This window comes from Vidua macroura, chromosome 2 (genome assembly GCF_024509145.1).
Source record: "Vidua macroura isolate BioBank_ID:100142 chromosome 2, ASM2450914v1, whole genome shotgun sequence".
In the NCBI taxonomy this organism is placed as follows: domain Eukaryota; kingdom Metazoa; phylum Chordata; class Aves; order Passeriformes; family Viduidae; genus Vidua; species Vidua macroura.
The window spans coordinates 76,073,794-76,095,769 of record NC_071572.1 but is presented as its reverse complement, the minus strand read 5'-3'; the positions used below and the strand labels follow the sequence as shown (position 1 = coordinate 76,095,769).

Below are 21,976 nucleotides of genomic sequence, written 5' to 3'. Positions count from 1 at the left end.
TTCCTACCAGAAGTCGCTTAATCACATCTTCACTCATCTACATGCAGGAGACATCATGTAATTTGGTTGTCTACATTACCTTTAGAGTCACAGGAAAGTCAACCTTTCGGTTGTCTACATTACCTTTAGAGTCACACTCAGGAGTGACTCATCTGATTGACATTAGACATTGAACTTGGGATCATGAACAATTTCCTTAGGAACTTTGTCATCTTCATTTCTGGCAAAGACTGGGATTCCCTCTACTATGAGACCCAAGAGAAAAGCTGGTCCCATGAGTGGAAATTATTAGTAGATTATAGTGGATTATTAGTAGATAATTCATTAGACAAATGTCATATACAATTTACCTTCACAAACTTCTCAGAAGGAGCAAAACATCCCACACAAAGGGACATCAGTATCCAACCCCTAGCATGGCTGCTTTTGGATGGGTTCTGAGTCAACTGCTTGCAGATTTGACAGTAGATTTCATCCCTACAATAGGAATTAAAAAAAAATAATTTAAACAATAAAAAAGAGGAATTATTTAACATTAATTTCTATTAATAAACATAAAGACATAAATTGGTTAAACCAGAGATGTGCAAGTGGCCTTCATTTGACACTTTCCAATTTTTGAATGCTTCATTTAGCAGCTGAAATGAGTTTGAATTTTTCATTAGCAGACTATTAAAAATATTCACACAAACAAAAGAGATACAATAGTCAAATGGAAAGCAGAGTAGTGAGGAACAAGAGTGAGCATTTAAAAGAACAATCCAGTGTCATTAGCACTTTCAGAAATGTTTGAATCTGTTTGCATGGTCTTTCCACTGGGCCTGATATGGACAGTAAGAAACATGATCCAGCCCAGCCTGCATTATACAACGTAACCATAAAAATTATGAAATGAGAGCTTTGTAAAGCTGCAGATAATATCAAACTTGTTTGAATAGCTCAAGAAAAACTCAAGGAAGAAGGAATGGAAAGAATGGCATGTTCATGCCTTTGTTTTGATTTCTAACCTTAAGGCTGGCCTGAGGATGCCATTACCAATAATGAAATGGAGCTTCTCCAGGTTGGAAGTGGGTCGGTCTTCGAGCATGCTATTACCCTGCAGCGTAGACTCACCATCATGAAGTCTCTTTGTCACCTGCCAACCAGACATATCGGTCTCTTTCAGGACAGCCAGTTATTGTGTCCCCCCCCACCCCCATCCCAAGTGTGTGGTGCTCCCCAAAGAGGACTCCTCCACCAGCCACGAGGGCTCTCAGAAGTTCATCCATCTAGGATTTTAACAGCAATGGGAGGGTTTGACTGTGTTGGCTTTAATCATGTATGGGTGAAATTAAAAATGGTCCTGTCTAGTCACACTTCCATCTGCTTGGTCCTTTCCCAGCATTTCTACAATGGCATCCCCTTGCATCCCAGCTCTGAGCTGGTCCTGCTGCTGGGAGAGGGCCACCAAGGGTCTTTGGAATAAGCCATCTAATTGCTAAGGAGGACCTATCCCTTTAATCTAATCATATTAAAATAATCATCAGTGCTCTGGCTGGCAAAATGGACCCATTCCCCATGCTAATGATGCAGCTGAAACTGCATAAGCACGGTGCTGTTTGTGAAAACAAGGATGGCATTGGTCTGCCTGGCAGCTCACTGTCTCACTAGTCAACCCCATCTCCATTTAGAGAGATGGACATTTCTAGAGCATCTTCAGAGTCAATTAGGGTGAGCTAGATTTGGCCCTGTTTCTCCCCACTGACCCGTAAGGGTCAGATCACAGAGCAATCTTCATGCTCTCAAGCTGCTGTAAGATGGTGCCTGCTCTTGAAATGAGTAGTCTATGAATTGTTTCCATCGCCCCCACCTGAAAGATTTATCATTCCTCACTCTTTTGAGATGGCATTTCTCAAAAGCTCTCAGCTTGGGGTAACTGCTCCCATGGGGAGTTTTGTCCCTGGCACTGGAGTGGAGCAGAGGATGGGTGAGTGCTGTTGGAGATCCCACATCTGCTATCTATGGGCAGGAAACTAAAAGCAGGGATAACAATCAGACCATCACAGAGTGGTGAGAGGTATCAGCAGCTGGATGGAGGGCTGTGAAAAAGGGGAGGGAAAGTGCTGGATGGATGGAGAACAGGAGCCGAGGGGAGGCCGGTGCGAGGTGCAGAATGACTCAAGGAGACACGGGAAGCCAACCTTTCCCCTTAAACACTCCTTAAATCTTTCAGGCAGAGAGACAGGTAGCGCCAAACCCAGAGGAGGGCTGGTTCTATGTTGTCTAGGGAAAAGCAGAAGAGAGTCAGAGAGGGCTGCAGACAATCCAACGGCACTTGTGCTGCCAGGCGGCCAAGCGTCTCCCCTCACCTCCTCCGTCAGTTTGGATTTCTTCTTGAGTGTTAAGGAGACCAGTTTGTGCCGCACACTGTTCTTCTTGTGCCCATCAACATGAGTACTCTGCAAAGCAAGAGGAGTGGATGCAAAGCGGTGACATGCATGTCCTGAACAAGTGCTCTCTCTGCCTTCCCTGGGCTCCTGCAAAAGACCATTAATCCTGAGCAGAGAGTGAGATGTTTCAGAGGTTGGTGTGAACTGGAAGTCTGGACCCATATTCCTGTGATCCTTGATAACCCAGGGCTGCCTCTGAATTTTGTAGACACTCTCTAATCAGTAAGTGTCCCTCAGATCAAAATTAAATATTGGGAACATATGAAAAAACTTATGTTGAATACATGGCTGATTTGTGCTGAACCCAGGTCCACCCAGTTCTGCTGTATGACAGTGGAAATGAGATGAGCAAGACCACTCTCTGAGGCAAGCCATTTGCACAGCAGGTTTTTAGCTGGAAGTCATCTAGCCAGGGATTCATGGACAGGTAGTTACCCACTGTGGTTTCATAACTTTTAACCAGCCCTGTGCTCTGTCAGGTTTCCCAGAAGGACACCTTTGATGTGGGACAGCTCCAGGCAATGACTATATATCATCAAATTACTTGCTGGCTTTCTACTTTTATAGCAAACTTTTGGACCCAGTAAACCTCTACCCATTTAAACAGCTTTGAAAAGACCATGATTTCACACCCAAACAACACTTTGAGTCCTGCGGCTGGGATGGTTTACATCCATTATAAATATGAGCTGGTGCTGTAAACCTGGATTTGCATATAATTTTGCTCAGGCATCTTTTTGTACTGTGAAGAGATGATGTAAACACAGAGAAAAATAACAGCTTAAATTTTCTTCTCTTCTGTACTACTTGATATCTCAGTTGGCCAAAATACACCTTTTTGTAATAAACAAGCAAGAAATTATGGACAGAAGGAATGAAAGGTGATTCTTGGTGTATATTTTCACAGAATTATGATCCTGAGGCTACTCTCGTCAGGTAATTCACTAGAAGTGCTGAATGGTATCATTATTTTAAGAACAAGGAGATTTGTTAATTTACCTCTGCAAATACTGCAGAGATTTGTCAAGAAAACTTCTTGAAAATTGAACAGTGGCATCCAGAAAATGCCAATAGCAGATTATATCTTGTCCTATTGAATAAGGCAATTGCCAAAGATGAAAATGTATCAGCACTGTGAACATTGATTTATCCAGAATAATGTTTTGTCTGGGAAGGATACTAAGATGAAGTCCTCCAGTGGCACATCCAGAAAACACTTAGGATGCAAGCGGGATTTGGTTTTTTTTAATTTTTTTTATTTCCACAGCTTAATCTCCTGGTAACTAATTTCTTCCTGCTCCAAGATTAAGGGCACATTTTTAATTTACTCTCTTCTGACTCAGGGCAGATCAAAAGGAAATCATCAAATAAGAAACATAGGACATTGCATTCCCCACCCTGTACTTTAGCCCTGCAGGGTGGAGGAGAGAGCTCAAAGTACCATGAGAGATATCAGGGCACTTCCTTCACTGGGCAACATTCAGCTGGCAGACATTCAGTTCTCCCTGTGAGGAAGGGACAGGATCACAGGCAGTTCTCCCTTCATAGTATAAGTGCAAATAAAATCAACAACATGATTGCCTGCAGCAAACCCCACGAGTTGTTTCTTTCCAACACACTTCAATATCCAACACCTAATAATAACAACATCTCTTTTACACCCACAGCAGTTACCTCTCCTTCTCCCTGCAGAGCCTGTAGCTCTTTCTTATAGGTCTTTTTCCCAAGAGTCTCATAGATTTTTGTCATTACTGGTATCTTCTCACCACCATCACTCATGGCTGTGTGGTATTTCGGCTCAGGGAGGTCTCCCATGAAACGCAAGATAGTGATCCATACAGCAAGTGCCGCCTATTTGAAAGGAAAATTACAGCCCGTTAGCTCACACCAGGGCAGTGGAGAGGGTGGTAAAGCCATGCTGAATCCATCAGGATCCCCACTGTGTATCATCTGCAGGAGATAAGATACTTCCCTGTGCCACATGCAACAGTTTTGCCTGCAGCACACATCCTCTCTGAATGCTGGGCAGGCTGCTGGCTGGGACCACATATTCAGGCTCTGTGCTCGTGCCTCCATGAATGTGTTTGTGAACCCTACAAGGGGTTTGCCGCTTGACAGGAGATGCCAACCTTACCAAGGGGCAGGGACTGGCAGCTCCTAACCCACTGCAGAGGGGAAGAAGAACCACAGTGCAGGCAAGTTCATGGCTAATGTAATATGCGTTATAGCCATGCAGGTTCAATCCATTTCTGCTCGTGTACTGCTGGCTATGGGACAAGCAGTTCTTCTCTTCTAGCTCTGCACTGATGTGTACGACAAGGTAAGAAGCAACTTTTACAGCTCCCTAGAAGCTTTACAAGTGGTACTGAAGCAACAATTTCCATTGCCCATTCCCTGAGCCCAGAGCACTTGATTGTCTTAACACCAAGGTACAGAGAGGGACCCTCCTCTCTAATGCTCCTTCCTTCTAATATTCACTGTCTTACCAGCACTCAAAGCACACTGGTGGGACATTGGCCATGAACACATGTGCAGCAGATAAGTGTATCCCAAAATGGAAATTTCTGGTGCCCTTTGGCTGGAGGGCTACCCAGTCTTGCTCCAACCCACCCAGCCCTGCTGAAGATTTTTCATCCCCTGCCTCACCAACTGGTCTCCTTCATCTTCATGGTACAAGAGAGGCTGCTTGAGGGGCCGGCGGACGTATGTGTGTGTTGTTGTGCCCTGGAAATACGTGGCAGCAAACTTGGCAAATTTGTACTCTGAGAGGTCTTCTTCCTCCTCCTCAGGGAGAGGCAACGCTGCATCCAAGTCCTCTTCCTCCAGCTCCTTCTGGACTTGCTCAAGATCCTGTTGTGGAAGGAAATGTCAGACACTCAGACAGCATGCCTTTGGATATCAAACTATCATTTCCCTTTGGGCCTGATTTTTCTGCCAGTCTGATTTCCACCCCAAAAGGAAAAGTCAGCTGGAGGAAAAACATGGAATATAGCTCCCATGCAAAGCCCAAGCTTTGAAGGACATGCCTGTACCCAGGAATATCCCCAGAGCAGTAGAAGAAGCAACAAGCATGCCCCAACGCATAGCATGGGGAAAGGATGTCTAAGAGCTAAATGCCATAAGCTGTGATGAACCTAAAAGGGAAAATCTCAAAGGCCACACGTCCTTGGTGACCCTATAGTGATAGTGCTCTCCTCCATTTCGTAGTCCCAGGGAAAGCTGCCAGGCTGCCTGCCCATCTCTAGCCACAGCACAAAAACCCTCTGGGGTCACACACGAGAGCCTGGCCTTGAAGGAAGCCTTCAGAGACATGCTTTTTTCTTGATCTATTCATGTTTTGCTAATGCCTGCCATGTGATAGCCAGGCTCCTGTACATCTCCAGTACCTCAAAGCCATTGGGTGCCTGTCCCTCCTGGCCAGGAAGGGAGGAGGTTGTCCCCAGGAATCCAAACATTTTGTCCACCATTTCTGAGTCATTCACTGGCTCATTGCGAGCTCTCTCCATTTTTTCTAAGAGCTCTTTCTTCCGACGTGCTTCCTCTTTCTCCTTTACTTCTCTCTCTGCATCTTCCCGTGCCAGCTGAGCCAGGCGTACCTGCAAAAGGAGAAGTGCAATGACTGAACTGCTCCTTCCAAAGACCTGGCAGTAAATTCCACAGCGCCCAGCTTTAGGAAGGCAGGCTGCCTGGTGCTTAGGGCACTATACCCGTATCATAACTTGGAGCAAATCAGTGATATGTCCATGTCTCAGTTTCCCAACTGCTGAAGGACAAAGCAATTCATTTTCCCCATTCCTTTGTGCCTGTTTAGGGGTGTTGGTCCATGCACAGAAACTCTCGCTGACCTAGTTTTTTTTTTCTTTTATACAACAGCCCTGCATATCCACACACATACGGAGTGTACCAGTTCCCCCGTTATATAATAGCAAAAGTGAATAATAACTATAATCTCTGGCATTCCTGTGCAGCAAATCAGAAATTCTGGAGCAGACCCAAACTAATAGAGCACAGAGTACTTTAGAGAATTAAATACAAACCACTCAAGCAGGGCAGAAATCCCTTAGATATTTTTGTCATTGCCCCTCAAAGGAGTAAAACTAATTCCTGGAGAACAGAGAGAACCCCAGAAAGAGATCAGTCCCCATGTACTTGGTGTTTCTTTTCTGCTTCTTCTTTGGCTTTCTTGGCACTCATCTCCTTTCGAAGTCGTTCCTCTTCTGCCAGCCGAAGTTTCTCTGCTTCCAGGCGTCGATAATACTGTGGGAATAAACAGAAGAGCCTTTCTGAATAGGCATCTAATTATTTTGGGATTTTTTTTTTCCTTAAAAATTGGATCCCAAGAGCACACAACTCAGAAGCATGTATTTCTCCCCTCTCCTCATCTCTGTTTCTCCTCCATGGTACTTACTTCCCCCCGGAGGCGCTTGTAGAGCCTTCGGGCGATCATGCCCCGGGCGTAGGCCTGAACGGTGAGGACAGCCCAGAGGCGGTGGCGGAAAGCCCTACGGACCAGGTAGCCCCGGCATCGCGCCTGAAACTCGATGATCCGCCGGCGAGCCATATGGTACTGCTTGTGGAGCTTGCGGGATCGGTACAGGGCCTGCAGCCTCAGGAAGCCAATCCGCATCTGCAAGAGGGAGCAGGATGAAACCACCCTGCCAGCCAGGGGCTCACCCACTGTAAGCAGATTTTCATTGCTAATCTCCTGCTTGCACGTCTGTAAATAAGAGCTACTGAAATCAGTTCCCACGAGAGCAAACCTTCTGGAGGGAGGTTCTCCAAGAGGGTGGAGAAATGAAGCCCTCTGGCTGCTGCATTGATTCAAAGCCCAGGAAAGACAGAAACAGTTTCTTCCCCACTGAGCCTTTGAGAGGCCTCAGGATGTCTGGTTTGCTATCCTAAGGTAGTTGCAAGCCGTGAGGGTTGCTCCTATGGAGGTCCAGCATCTGCGAAACTCCTGCCTGACAGTCAAGGTGCTGTTTGATGGCAGGAGACAGCATCCTAGCCAGCCTGGAAGTGGCTATTTCTATCAAGTTGAAGGCTTGAAAGATTATATTGAGATATTTCAGACCTTAACACACTTTCCAAAAGACCCTGCTGTTGGGTCAAAACCAGCTGGAATAGGGAGAGAAGAGGACTATGGACTGGGAGGGTGAGAAACCCAAATATGGTCCCACATGGAGATGGAATCCATTTTTAGAGGAAGCTGCTCTTGAGTTTTCAGTCATCTGGGAACTAGGGGAAGACTTATAAAACCCCAAATGACCAGCTGGTGCAATGGACATATAAGTCACAGGGGAGAGGTGAAGCTAGAAGGTGGTCTCTTCGATGAGAGGACAAAGCAAAAGAGCAAACTTCCATTCATTGCTCCAACTGATAAAAGCCAACCTCACTACTTCTGACATTCAATGGGATGTTTTGAATCAGGAAACCCTTATGTGTATCCCATGTTAGAGAGGCAGGAAGACAGAAGTGTGAGGAAGCACCACTGTACTTACAGCACCATAGTTCTTCCTGCAGTTATGTCCACGCCAGTATCTCTGAATCATCAAGACTGAATTTCTCACTTTCAGGAAATTTGACCTGCAAAAGCATTTCAATCATTTCCCTCTGTCATTTGGCCACAAGTTATTATCATCTCCTGGGCCTCTTTTATTGGACCTTTATTGAACCTGAGCGTCCAGGTGGAATAAACACTGCATTTTTGGCTTGCAAAGGTCTCCTTCCCCAGTTTTCCTTGCTTTTCATAAAATTTCATAAAAACATCTCTCTCTGAGAGGTCTCTGCAGGGAGATTATGCCACATTATGGAAATGGGAAGAACAGGAGATGATAGGAATCCCAGCCTAGCATCATCTTCTCACAACTAAAACCTCTTCCCTATGTGTCCTTCCAATTTTGTTCTAGCACCTGAAAATGGATTGATCCCACCCAAATGATCAAGAGCAAACCTCACTAACACCATGCTGCTAACCCTATCTGCTCCTCCAGTCCTTCTCAGCCTGATCTGATTCTACCTGCAGACAACAATAGTGCTGGGAGGCCTTGGGGGATCTCGTCTTGCTACAATCAATGTGTGAAAGATTGATGAGTTATTTAGCATGTGTCCTTTCTGCAAACCACAACCAGAGTCACAGCCATGGCTTGGACAATCAAAGAGCATACAATCCCAAGAACTGTCCTTCCTCCATAGGTGAAGCTTGTCCTTGGCTGTGGCTCCCCCTCTTCATCCACATGGTGCCATGAGCTACCTGTCCTCTTCCCATGTCTTGAAACTGGGTTGAAAAGGGAAGAGTTCTGAACCCCTTGGGCCTTGGGGAGAACAACTTTAGTAGCAGTAGGTGACCCAGTGTTCCCTCTGCAGTCTTGTGGGGGACTCCATAAATTGGAGTCTCAGCGTTGCCTTCAGCAGGCTCAGAGACCACTGCTGCACTGTCATAGTAAACGCCACATCCCCTGAAGATGGCCCTGAACAGGGACAGAAGGTCCTATTCTGTCCAGGTCTGAGGCAGAGAACACAGTTATCCTCTTGTTTCCTCTACTGTTTTCCTCTGGTACTTGCTGCACCTGAGTGCCAATACATCAGGGGTCCCCTCTGGTCATCTGGGCACCAAAGTGATGCAGCCTCTAGGACCCACTTGCTGGATGAAGCATCCCACATAGCCCACCTCCCATTTGGCCATGGGATTCATACCTACCTGTCTTTATACCCACGGACCACCTTCTGGATGAGGATGACCTTGTCCGTGATGGCCTTGTCTCTCTCAATCTCCAGCAGCATGTCGTGGTGGTCCTGTGGGAGGAAGTAACACAGCACCAATGTCTCAAGCTCTCCCTCTGCCTGATATGTGGCCAGAGTGGGTGGTACAAGACCTTTCCCCAGGATAGTTGTTCAAAATAAACTCTGGGGTCATTTTACATCCCAAGTATTACCCCACCTACTCACTGGGGAAGTCCTAACATAACTGTAGTGATCTATCTTCATTCCCAAATGAACCAGGTCATCCAGAAGCTGCAAATGCAATACTTCACAGTATGAAAACAACCAAATTACATTGCCCTCCCCTGTAGAGTTCCCTCCTAGTGCTCTCAGCCATGGGAGCAGCTCCTAGGAGCACTGTAGAGGTTTGCAAAAAAACCTCCAGACTACCTGGGTCCCATCACTTCTTCCAGCCAAGTCTGCAGTGCTTCCCTAACCTAAGAGAAAAAAAAAGCTCCTCAAAACACTGAATTTCCTTTGCCCTGAGGCTTTCAGATGCACCAATACAAGCTTTATTCTGATTCCTCCCACGTTGTGTATGATGCAGTTTTCTTTCCCAGTCATGGCAAGCTGCGCCATGCCGCACTGCATGCAGCAGAGGCAGTTCCACATGTTTCCTGCTTTGTTTGACCTCCTGTGGCCCCTCAGGGCCTCCCAATTTCTCTGTTTCCTGTCCTGACAGCTGTGAAATCTTGATAACAGGCTCTGGAAAGAGCAACTAGTGGGAACAAGTTCTGGGGAAGAGATGGGGTGTTTGTGCTGGCAGTAAGATTTGGGGGTGAATTTAGGTGTAAGCAGTCAGGGTTTATCGTTGTGATTTTTGCTCAAGAGAAGCCTCACCTTCCCAGAACAGCACAGGAATGGGTTTGTAAGGAAAGATGAGTGTGTATGGGGCTGCAGGGGACCTGCAGTGTTGAACCGCTCTGTGTCAGCTGGACTGATGCAGGAAAGGAGACTGTAGGCATATCTTGGGTTGCACAAGGATGCAGAAAGCAAAATGAGCCTGTTGTGCTCACGTGCCTCTCTCTGCAGGGCTCTGCATGGGCGTCCCTCCTTCTGCTGTACCTTTTGAGTGAAGGCAAGAGAGGAAGCTGAACAACTTAGCCCAGGAGGGAAAAGGCTGTGCACTGGATGTGACCACTTTTGTGTCAATATGGATATGTGAATGCATCAGTGCTAGCACCGTGTCAGGACTTCCTCCTACCTGCTGCTCCTAAACCAGCCCCAAATGTTCTGCCTTAAGCCAGGTTCTACCCATAGACATGCCAGCCCAGAGATCATGGAAAAGGGTCATGTCTTGTGATAGAAAGGAAATGGTAGGAGATGTCTCCTGAGGCAAGGATCCAAGATGGCAGAGGGAATGTGGAGAACCACCCACCTTCAGAAATATCTTTGTCTTGCCAATCTGCCAGTCATCATCCTTCCCCAGCACTGCTTCAGCAATGCGTTGGCATGTCCCACGTAGGTCACCCTGACAGAAAAGGAGTTGGGATTCACCAGGACCAGACTCACCCATCGCTCCTCCCAAGCCCAGTGTAAACCTTTTCTGGTGCCAAATCCTGCAGTTTTCTGCTAATGAGGTTCTTACGGTTTTACTGTCACTTTGTTTAAGATGAGTGAGACGAACAGGCTGAATATGGCTACCTGTCCCTGCCAGCTCTGTAACCATTTTCATTCACTTGGAAAGCCCAGAGCACCACTGTGACACCTGGGGATCAAATGCTGCATCATTGTTTTTGCAGAGGAGGCACACCCCATAAATATCTCTGGAGATTGCCCAGCAGAGAGCACTCATTACCTGTGAAGGAGGATTCTCACCTGCTTGTACGCTGGCTTCACCCCAGGCATGAGCACCCGGTACCGGTCCACGAACTCCACAAAGGTGTAGCGGATGGGGTATCCAGCCCGGCGGATGCGGATGGTCTCCATCATCCCCGAGTACCTCAGCTGACGGACGCACAGCTCCCGATCAAACAGCTGGGGAGGTCACAGGACACGGGGGTTTGATTGCAAATCTTTTAAGGGCTAGTTCATTGTACTTATGGACAACTATGCACTCCTCCTCATGTGCCTGATGAGGCACAGACTGCTGGAGACGGTTTTGATTTTCTTTGCATGGTTTTGTTATCTAATTCAGCCCACGCCTTTCTCTTGGACTAGCCAGAACAATACTCAGAAGCAGCAGCATGGGATGATATACAGACCCAGAGAACTCCAGCCAGCATCCCAATACAAACAATTTTTTCCCCCCCTAAAGCCCATTTCAGAAGGAAGTAAAAGTTTTAGAATAACATAAAGTAATAAACAGTCAGGACTTTCCACTGACCTTCCACTTCCGCTATCCCATTTCCTATCACTATCAGTATGTTTTCCTTCAAAGGCAGGGACAGAAAATGATCTCTCAGACAATGTTCTCTTTTGCAATCACCCTGCATAGCTCTGCATGCCTTTATCAGGGATTTCTTTTCCTTTGGATTATTAAACCAAGGCCAGAATTAAATTTAGCAAGAAATCACATTTCATATCACACTGCAGTCTCTGATTCAGTGTCAGCTCACCCACTTATGTTTTTCATGGGGAGATTAATTTCTCTTTGTATAATTCTTTCAAACTTGAAACTGTTTTCCTGTCCCACTGAAAGTTTTGTAGACAAATAGGTTGAACAGAGACTTCTGGCTTAGCACTTGCAAGATCTGATGAAATAGAGACTTCCTATGCAGGACACAAAATACCAGACTGAATTCCAGACATCCAGGTGTAAAACCAGCTCAGAATCAGGGCATTTAGAACAATTTGCTAGCGCCAGTTCAGGATGTACACCTACTTCTCAACATCACCTATGTCCAAAAAGAAGGTCTTGTTCTAATTTCTGCTCAGATGATAACTACATATCAGACATATTGTTAAATATTTACCCAAAATATTCCATTAACAGGCTAATAGGTTTTTACTCTCACCAAAACCAGGATAAGAGCACAGTAAAATGATCTGAGAGACCCACCAAACCTTTTGCTCTGCATCATATTAGGTTCTTTGAACAGCAAAAATAAGTTTCAAACAAACACTGCTTGTACATAACAGCTCTGCAATTCAGGATTTTATGCTTTTTTGCACTTAGTTGAGCTTTGCTAACAGACACTGACGTTAGATAAAGCTCCAGCCCTGGCTAGATTATTTATTAAATAAAGCTCTTCCTTTCCAAGCAGTACCACTATTAAGTTTGGTCAGCATGAAACAGTGATTGCTCACAGCATCAGTGTCTGACCCTGCAAGGTGTGGGGAGTGGGATCAGGGCATGCAGCACCCATCTTATCACCTGCCTTCTGCTGCAAAACTTGGAGTCTCTTCCATGAGCAGTTTGTGGTCAGGGGGATTGAGAGCCCTCTCCTTCTTTTTTATTTAGTCCCAAAAGTTTTCCCCCATAACGTTCATTGCTTTTGAAACAAATCATTGTGAACTGGAGCAAGATAACTCCTCTCACGTTTCCTCTGTGCTATTTTACCTCTTTTTTTCCTCTGCTTTTAGAACCATGCTTTTGTAATTGGTGAAGAAAAAAAAATAGGCAGTGGAAATGATCAAACAGGATTTAAAGTAAGGGAGATCCATTGCGAGCAAAGATTTTCAGGAAAACATCCACGGGAAGATGATTTTTAGAAAGCAGTGAACTCTGCCACAGAACTAAACCCATAGCTCAGCTAAAGTCTCTGGCAGGAAGGAGCCTACCCCCTATGGAAATGGAGAGGCATTTCCTATAGGATAAGGCGCTGCAGGGTGAATTCCTTGAGACCACCCTTGGGAAGAAAGGCAGGGTCAGGAGCTACCCTCTGGCCAAAAGTTTTGGGGTGCTGTTGGACTGCAAAGCAAGTGCCTGATTTTGCCAACCCTTTTGTGACTCTGTTGCTTGCACAACAGGCTGTGAGTTGGTTTTCCAAGCATGCAGGGTCAATCCTGACTCCACTGATGCCCAAAGGAATTTTGCCAGTAGCTCCAGAGCAGAATGACCCCACGGGCAGTCCCATACAAGAAGCAACCAGGAGAGAAAAGCAGGACTTACCATGGGCTTCTTGTACTCATTGGGCTTGATGCAGCGGACAAAAAAGGGCTGGCACACGCTGAGAGTCCTCATCAACAGCTCCAGGGAGCGCTTGAACTGGCTGCTGAGCGTCGGTGAGCGCTTCCTCGTCTCTGCTCCCTGCAAACCGCAGCACAGCACACTCAGGAAATGAAAGGATAACACTGACTTTCCCCTCTGGCCGCGTCCTCAGGAACCTCCTCCAATAGCCAGGGCTGGAGTGGGGAGTGGGGCCAGAGGTGGCTGAAAGTTGTGGCCGGAGAGGGGAAGGGCAGAGCCTGTGAACTGGCAATGGCCAGGCTCTGGCAGCCTATTCCATTTGGTTCTATGCAGGCAGGAAGAGTGCCATGATTTAAATTCTCCTGCTTAAACCTCCCTGTGTGGCTGGAATACCCATCTTCCCTGTGCAGAGCCATGAGGAAGATCTGCCCATAAGAGCAAACAGCCTCTTCTGGGCCATCAAAATTCTCTGTATTACAGCTTGGGGCAGTGCACCTGCCCAGGGATGCTCTCAGGAGCAGTGTGGGCTTCCCTGTCCCCATGCATTGCAGCAAGGGCATGCCAAACCCTCTGTCATGGTTCCTCGTGTCAGGCAGGGCTCCTCCTGCTCCCTGGAACAAGAACCAGAGACTCATTTAGGGTAAAAAATAATCCAGAAGAATGCTTGCTGCAGGGTGACTCTGCAATAGTTCCAGAAACTTCTGCTGAGATTCCTCAGCCTGTACTACTACAGATTCAAGTTGCTTGTAGAAAAGAATATTAACTAGACTAAACGAGGTATTTAGGGGGAATCGGGATGATTTGGAGTATTTTTCTTGGTTTAGCCCCCCTAGTCAAATTAATAATCCAGTCTCTATTTTGGGGCAAGTGTTTCTAAATGAGAATGTGTATGTTTCCCTTAATAGTTCTTTCTCCCTGCTCAGGGAAAACCTTGTTAAACCACCTCCAAATCAAGTCCCTAGCGCATTTCACATTCCAGACACAGTTACCTGAGCTCATTACACATCAGTCACAGTGGTGCTGTGTGTCTAGTGGGATCTGGTGTTCAGGGAGCCTTTGTGGGGCAGCAGGTAATGCTGGAGGGCTGGAGGAAGAGTTGGGCACCAGGAGGTAACTCCCTCTAAATTAAAAACAGGCTGAGCTTGTAACATGACCTGTGACATGACTTGATGGCCAGAGAATCCCCAAAGCGAGAATTCCAGCAGGATTTTAATGCATTTTTCCTTCCAATATCCTCTTATTTGCAGGTGGTCAAGCCATGTGTGGAGTCACAAAATCCTCATTTGCACTGGCCTTGCTGCCAAGTTTTGCAGTGTTTATTTGCACATTTTTATTGCTGTGTTTATTTCTTCTTTTGCTAAAATCTTTACACGTGCTTCATCACATATCACTAATAACCTTTAACATTCCCACCCCTCAAAACTGAGGAATTCCGCAGAATCACAGAATAATTTGGATCAGAACGGATTACAAAGTCCCTCTAGTCCAACTCCTTTGCCACGAACAGGGAGTTTACACAGCTCAGGCTGGATGTGATGTTGAGACAAACCCAATCAAGACAAACACAAAGTCATCATGGAATTCCAACAAGAGAAAACCCAGCTCATGCAAACACCACAAAAACCTGGCCTGCTTGCCAAGAAGAGCATGGGGGCCTACCAGCAATCTCTCCCAGCAAAATCCTCCCCAGAAGGACAAACCGCTAACAAATCTAGAGTAATTAATGGATACAGCTGCTACCTGCAGAGCACTGTAGAGTCTGATGCTCATATTTTGTCACAGATTTTCTGAGGAAAAGGCTGTTTCAGCAAGAATCCTGGTTTGAAAGGCTTTGATGAATGTTTTCTTATCACATTGCTAATTATGCACATGAGGTCACCTCTGTGAGGTGGGGAAGGATAGCCACAGGGGTTAGAAGCAGGAGCAGGGCTGCCAGTCTGAAACAGTTGAATGTTAGCCAAATTTTAGTCAATTTGGGCTTGGCTGGGAGAGATCATTTTTAAGCCATGGTGTTAGGAAGGGAGCAAAACTTTGTACAAGGGTCTACAAAGAAATGCACAAGTGGTTTACTTCCAGACAGCAAGAAATGCCTCTCCAGCTTGCTGATGCCTTGCATTTCTTTCCTGCATGCATCCAGATCTGGCAAAAAGCAGTGGTGCCATCTCCATTCTTACATCTGAGGGTGTTTTGCTGGGAGGGGTTGGAAGGAAGGGACAGTGACCAGAGAGCAGCTTGTCTTCCTGACCAAAATAGTCAGAGTGGTTTGGGCTCCCCCTGTCAAGACCACATCATCCCATTCAGGGATGACAATCCAGGGCCTGACATTTGTGCACAGACTCCTCTCAATGGTGGGCACCACCCCTATGGGCACTTTTCGGGCTCTCTGATACACAATAAATACTCTGACAAGTGTTTTGTATCAGCTTCATCCTTCAGGATGGGTGACACCACTCAAGTAATTGTGGTTCCTTCTGCCTCACCTCAACCTCACCTCACCAGCTTGGAGAGAATCACACCTCTTCCCTTACTTCAACAAAATGACCCTTCAACAATATGACTTCAAAAAAAGGAGTGGAGCAGCCTCTCAACACAGCCTAGCAAGGCACTGAATATACAGGATTTTCTGCAGAGGAGAAACATTTTTTAAGCTAAAATCAGACACAGTCCCCATAGGCTGATGGAGAAAGGGCTGATACATTCTGCTTTTCCCTGGCCAGACACTTCCTAGCTTTCAAACTCTGAGACTGTAACATCTTTGGGACTCAGACTCTCTCTTCACTTGTGTTCATACAAAGCCCACTAGAAGGGAGGATGACACCTGTGTAAAATGGGGAAGGATGAACAAACAGGATTCACAGGTGCTGTACCCCAGACTGCAGCACTCAGCCTGTACTCAATATCAAAGGAGGAAAATACTCAAAAACAGAAGAGCAAAACAAGAAAAAGAAGAGAATTAGATGATTTACAGAGAAGGAGCATGCATGAGAGAGTTTAGAATGATGTGCAGACCAGCATGACATCTGCTGGATATGCTTCAATTCCGCTTCTTTCTGCCATCTCAAGCCAGTCTGAACTTTGGAAGTGCAAACACATACATGGCGGTTTGCAGTAACACCAAGACAAAAGGCAAGGAGAATGGCTACTACAAGGACAAATGTCACTGAGCCAGAAATGTCAAAGGTTATTCCTTCTGTCTCATGCACCTTCTCCTCCTTGAAGGACAAGGCTGCTGGTGCATCAGAAACACCATCAGGAGATGGCAGCCTGCTTCAGTGGAATGCAGAAAGATGAAGTATTTGAGGAGAGCTCGGGAAGGAGGGTGAAGCATGTGCCACCAGCAATACTCTGGGGAAAGGTTCTGGACAAAGGACCATTCTCCCATCTCTCTAGGATTATATGGTCACTAAATTGAGCCATGCCAATGTGACATGCAGTTTCTGGGCAAAATGATACTTTTTCTTTGTTATATTTTTATACGAAATGTCACTGGGGTGACCTTCAGGTGACCACTGAAAGATGAGGCCACCTCATTCTGCAGCATCATATAGTGAAGAGAGTCTTTCTCCTAAAGGCTGTGCAGTCTGGAAAGTGCCTTCCAATGCAAAGGTGACATGGGCTACATAACAGTGCCAAGTATCACTATTTTGAACTACAAGCTTATTGACATACATACATATATATATATATATATATATATGAAAAATCATTTTTATCTTGGCTGTCCCACTTTTACCTCAATGTCTAACAAATATGAACAACCATTGTTCATTAGAAAACCTACAAAACACAAAATTTAGTTGTAAGATCATCTCTGACAACAACAAAATTCCCATTTCTCTTTATCACCTGTTGACATCTTCAGAGGAAAAAACTGGTCTAAATATTTCTGACAGATTTTGCACATTTGTCTCCTGGATTTAATCCCACCATAGAATCACAGACTTATTAATGGTGTGGGTTGGAAGGGACCTTAAAGTTCATTTAGTTCCAACCCCAGTGCCATGGGCAGGGACACCTTCCATTAGACCAGGTTGCTCAGAGCCCCATCCAACCTGGCTTTGAACACTTCCAGGGATGGGGCATCCACAACTTCTCTGGGAAACCTGTACCAGTGCCTCACCACCCTGACAGGAAAGAATTTCTTCCTAATACCTCAAATAAACATTTTCTCTTTCAGTTTAAAGCCATTCCCCTTGTCCAGTTTAAAGCCATTCCCCTTGTCCAATCACTCAAGGCCCTCTCCAGCTCTCTTGTATCCTAACTCAGGAAAGACTATTATTTTTGCTACAACTCTAGAGCAAGGCCCAGTGATATGTTCCAATTGAAACAATTTTAACCATGATACAGAGGGGAAGGAGTCCACCTCTGGAATTAATGCCTTTCAGTCATTTTAAGTCAGATCCTCCTCATTGGAATTCCAAATCCAAACATCCGTGATACTGCAGAAGTAAAAAGGGATTAAATTCAGCCCCATGCAAAGAGCTGAATTTTGAAAAGCAGGCTAATCCTCTGGTTATCAAGGGTTGAGGAAATTTGAGCAGAGTCACGAAGCTTATATCATAAAATTTTTATCACACAATATGCTACCTTATGGCCAAATAACTAGCAAGCAAGGTTTGGGAAGTTATCAGAACCAGTCAGCAGATGAGATGCAACAAAAAAGAGATGCCAAAAGCCTGTTTTGATGATCATGACAAATTTTCATATTATCTGGTCTTTGAAGGCTTGGATCTGAGGTCCCCCTGAACAAGAACTAACCCTCCACCTCCAAAAATTATAGCATTTCCAACAACCCAGAAATGCAGTCCAGGGGGTCTCTCTTTGCATGTGAGCTGTCTTGCCTCAAAAAGCGCAAAACAGGGTGAGATTTGCAGTTGTTTGGAGGAATAATGTCCCACTGAAGCCAATGGTGGCACCATGGTAAACAACAGCCAAATCCCAGATGATTCATCTGAAGTTATTTAAAATGATTCAAATATTAGGAAAAAAAAAAAAAGCCACAAAACTTTGGCTGAGCCTGGTTCTGATTTTATTCAAACCAAATTTCCATCATTACAAAGTTCTTCTGAGTTGAGTCCTAGAATTAAGTGTCATAGTCATACACCTGTACCTACTCAACAAGCTGTAAAAATGCTCTCCAACACATTGGTCACTGGAAATGGATCCTCTATAGATAGTGCAGGAAGAGGAATAAACCAACAGGAGTAAAGCACAATCCTTGCCAAGGAGAGGCGAGTATACAAAAGAGGAACTCATGTATTCAGTTTACCTTTGGTGTGGGTGTGGGCGACTGGCCAAATGTGCTGGATGCATAGCCACAGAGAAACTACACGAAGCACAGGTAAAAAAACAAAACACAAAACAGAGACAGAGAAGAGCAAATAGTGAAAAGAAGGAATAACTGAAATGGGAACCTGACATTTTTAGTCTTGGAAGTCCAGCTGTTATATATCTCATTAACAAAATGTATTAATTATTAGATTTTTGTCTAACCCTCTCCTGGCTTTTCTCCTTTGTCTTGATGTTTATTTCTCTGAATCTGAGGGAATTGCCAGTGTTCAGCTCTTGCTTCTTGGAAACAAACTTTACACATTTTTTAATCCCACTCTTTATCCATCCAATTTCAGCCATTCCCACTCTTCTTCCTCACACATCTCTGCTCTCAATATACAGTGGTTGGGAAGATGCCAGGAACAAAACACAAAACAAGAAATCCCTCCCTTCCTCCCTAATTTTAATCCCAAATCAGGTATTTTTGACAGAATTTAAACTTCTGCCAAGGGGAAAGCCATCCCGCCCCCTCCACCCAGTTTCCCATTTGTTTTTAACTTTACAGCGTTCCATCCTTCACTGCTCCTTCTACCTGTTCCTTGAGCAAGCAGTGCTGCCAGACCACACCAGCTGATTCCTCAGAGGAACAGTGTACAACTCCCACTCAATACATAATTTCATCTGGCACCACTCAAAGCAATGTTCCTGTTCAGCAAACACATGCAGATAAACCGTCTGTGATGACCATGAAGAAATGAGACTTTACAGCCCCATGTGCTCCAGAAATACCCAGTTCACCACACAGGTTTCATTGTGTACAGATATTAGGTCTTTCAGGGACCAATCAATTACTGTAACATTCAAATATACTGTCTCAACCAGTTTTCAAATTTCTCTGATCTGTGGCTGTCTCAAGTTTCTGGAATATAAGGACCTCATTTGAAAGACTAAATGTAAAGCAGATGTGGACTTGCAACTGACTCACAAAATCCTACAAACTCATCAATAAGCTCCTGAGGACCAAAGTTTGGAAGGTGTTGAGCAAAATGCCTCATGATTTGATTTAGCCCTTAGCTGAACAGCCACTTGTCTCTTTTTAAGAGATGATGTTATATTTGATTGACTAAGCCTGAGTATCTCTGGAAAGTTCCTCCACAGACTGCCTCACTGAAGCTCGAGGAAGGCATGCACAATTCCAAGACATTCCAAGGACACTTCGCCACAGATCTTTGCTAAGAGCAGTCAATTTCTGTGACTTGGGTTCACTTGCTCCCTCTTTTGGGGCACATGTCCTAATAAAGGGGCTACAAACATTACTGAACTTTGATGGAAAACAATGGCAAAAGCATCTCAGCCCCATATTGGATCCTGCTTGTCTGGAATTTTTGTGTGGTGGTGTTCATGAAATTAGTGCTCTCCAGGTTCACAGTGACACTGTGCCTGACAAGGGGAGGTGGTATGGCTCTTCACAATGTTGGCTCTTCTTCCAGTTCCATGACATCAGGCTAAAAATTTCTCATTCCAAAAAGAAAACCGGGCATCATTAAAGCATCAAAGCACAGAGACCACCACTTGGGACAGATTCTGAAATGTCTAGTGGAACTATAAAAAATCCCCAAACAGTTTACATTAAAAAAAAAAAAAAAAGGAATCTGATGATTTCAAAGGTTTCATTTCTCAGATCCTAGACAACGTCCAGGCAGACATCTCAATTTTGCTGTTATATACTTCCAGCATATTTTAAAGATGCTTTGGTAAGGATCCCTGTGAGAAAGCTTGTGTGACTGTGCAAACCCTTTCATTGATGCCCCACAGTGCACCTCTGCTCTGCCCAAAGAAGAAAGAAATCACTTCCAAGGTCAACTGCAAAGCTTACACCAAAAATAAAAAGCAGCAAGGAGTAAGGAATAAAAAGCAAAGTAAGCAGCAGCACTGATGCTAAGGGAGTTAGTGTCTACTTCAGGAGTATCCACTTCTGAGGATAGCTCTGAACCCAACAGGAGTGTCATGCCAATTGGTAGCTTAATTAGTAATTGATAAATATTCTCTTATTCTGAATGAAGTCAAAAGGGTAATGATCATTAATTTCAGCAGGAGCAAAACTGAATGGCTGAAGGTTATGAACAAGGCTTGCAAAACAGCACGTAGCATATTCAAAGAAATGTCTTGGAAATGTAAATATTTATTTCCCTTGGCAAGTAAAGGAATTCAGCACTTACAACTTGGCACTCCTGAAAGTCCCTAAGTCCCTTGGTCCATCAGTGGCATTGGCTGGCATTTGGAAATGGGACTCCGACTGCCAAAAAATTTGTTTGCTTTGAAAAATGTTATCCCCACACCCTCTGCAGTCCCATGGCTTTTGCCTTGGGAAAGACTGGGGGATAAGTGAAATGGCCACTAATCTCAGCATTTAAGCTGGGATCCCAGTAATAAATGCTCAAATGGGGTGGAAAGGGTTAAAGCAATAACTCTTGCCTTTCTCTGAAACTTCAGGGCACACAGTCTTCTGTCACACTGAGCATGGAGTAAGCACATAACCTCCTGGAGGACTGGAACCTCCTGGAGGACTGGGATGTGGAAAGAGGAGCTTCAAAGTTCAGCTTTCATAACTGGTGTTCCCTCTCTGCTGTTGTAACAGCAAAACGCAACTGTTCCCTCCAAGTCCTGTTGCAGTGCTTAAGGATCAGCAAGACTGTCCTTTTGTTCTACTCTGGTCAGCAAGTATTTGGCTTTTACTTGGACTCATAGAAAGGTTTGAGTTTGAAGGGACCTTCAAGGTCACATAGTTCCAACTCTCCTGCCATAGGCAGGGACACCTTCCAGCAGACCAGATTGCTTGAACACTTGAACATTTCCAGGGATGGGGCATCCACAGCTTCTCTGGGCAACCCATGCCAGTATCTCACCACCCTCACAGGTAAGAACTTCTTCCTAACACCTCATCTAAACCTGCCCTCTGCTAGTTTACTCCTCATTCTATTATACACACATCTGGATGACCTAACTGGAAGGCACAGTTACTTTTCTCTCAGATTTCTACAATCACAAACCTAATTGTTCCAATCCCTACACAAGTCTGAGGGGCTATCACAGCAAAAAAAATAATGATGCATTTGATGAACCAAATGCAGTGAACTGGGGGTGTGAGTGTGGATGTACCCATGACACTGCATTAACACTTCCTGATGGTTGACTCTCACTAACAGGTTTAAAAGACCCCAAAGAGCATCAGAGCAATATGACTCTGCAAATCTTCCACCCCTTCCAGGAACACCCCTCTTCGTGAATAAAGATCTTCTCCCGCCTGCATTACCATTGCCACATCTGCTTGGAAGATCTGCTTGATGAATTTGTTTTTTGAGGAATGCACCAGCTGAATGATGTCTCCATGCAGCGTGTCCCTGTTTTTCTCCAAGAAACCTAGAGAAATAATGGGACAACACAT

The 21,976-nt window shown here is 45.1% G+C and overlaps 1 protein-coding gene across 6 annotated transcripts in view; it reads right to left on the bottom strand.

Moving 5' to 3' along the window:
• Positions 1–21,976, bottom strand: part of MYO7A (myosin VIIA) — a 58,431-nt gene that overhangs the window by 19,182 nt on the left and 17,273 nt on the right. For 3 of the 6 annotated variants that reach the window (XM_053970135.1, XM_053970137.1, XM_053970136.1), the window contains exons 13-26: positions 21,845–21,951; positions 13,243–13,380; positions 11,007–11,165; positions 10,567–10,659; positions 9,127–9,221; positions 7,928–8,012; positions 6,838–7,056; positions 6,579–6,686; positions 5,816–6,025; positions 5,076–5,279; positions 4,104–4,280; positions 2,349–2,438; positions 1,008–1,135; positions 351–477 (exon numbers count right to left, since the gene is read on the bottom strand). In XM_053970135.1, the coding sequence (XP_053826110.1) occupies positions 351–477; positions 1,008–1,135; positions 2,349–2,438; positions 4,104–4,280; positions 5,076–5,279; positions 5,816–6,025; positions 6,579–6,686; positions 6,838–7,056; positions 7,928–8,012; positions 9,127–9,221; positions 10,567–10,659; positions 11,007–11,165; positions 13,243–13,380; positions 21,845–21,951 (1,940 nt within the window). Of the gene's footprint in view, positions 1–350; positions 478–1,007; positions 1,136–2,180; positions 2,439–4,103; positions 4,281–5,075; positions 5,280–5,815; positions 6,026–6,578; positions 6,687–6,837; positions 7,057–7,927; positions 8,013–9,126; positions 9,222–10,566; positions 10,660–11,006; positions 11,166–13,242; positions 13,381–18,529; positions 18,587–21,844; positions 21,952–21,976 lie in introns of all 6 variants that reach the window. The other 3 variants (XM_053970133.1, XM_053970132.1, XM_053970134.1) reach the window with 2 other exon arrangements.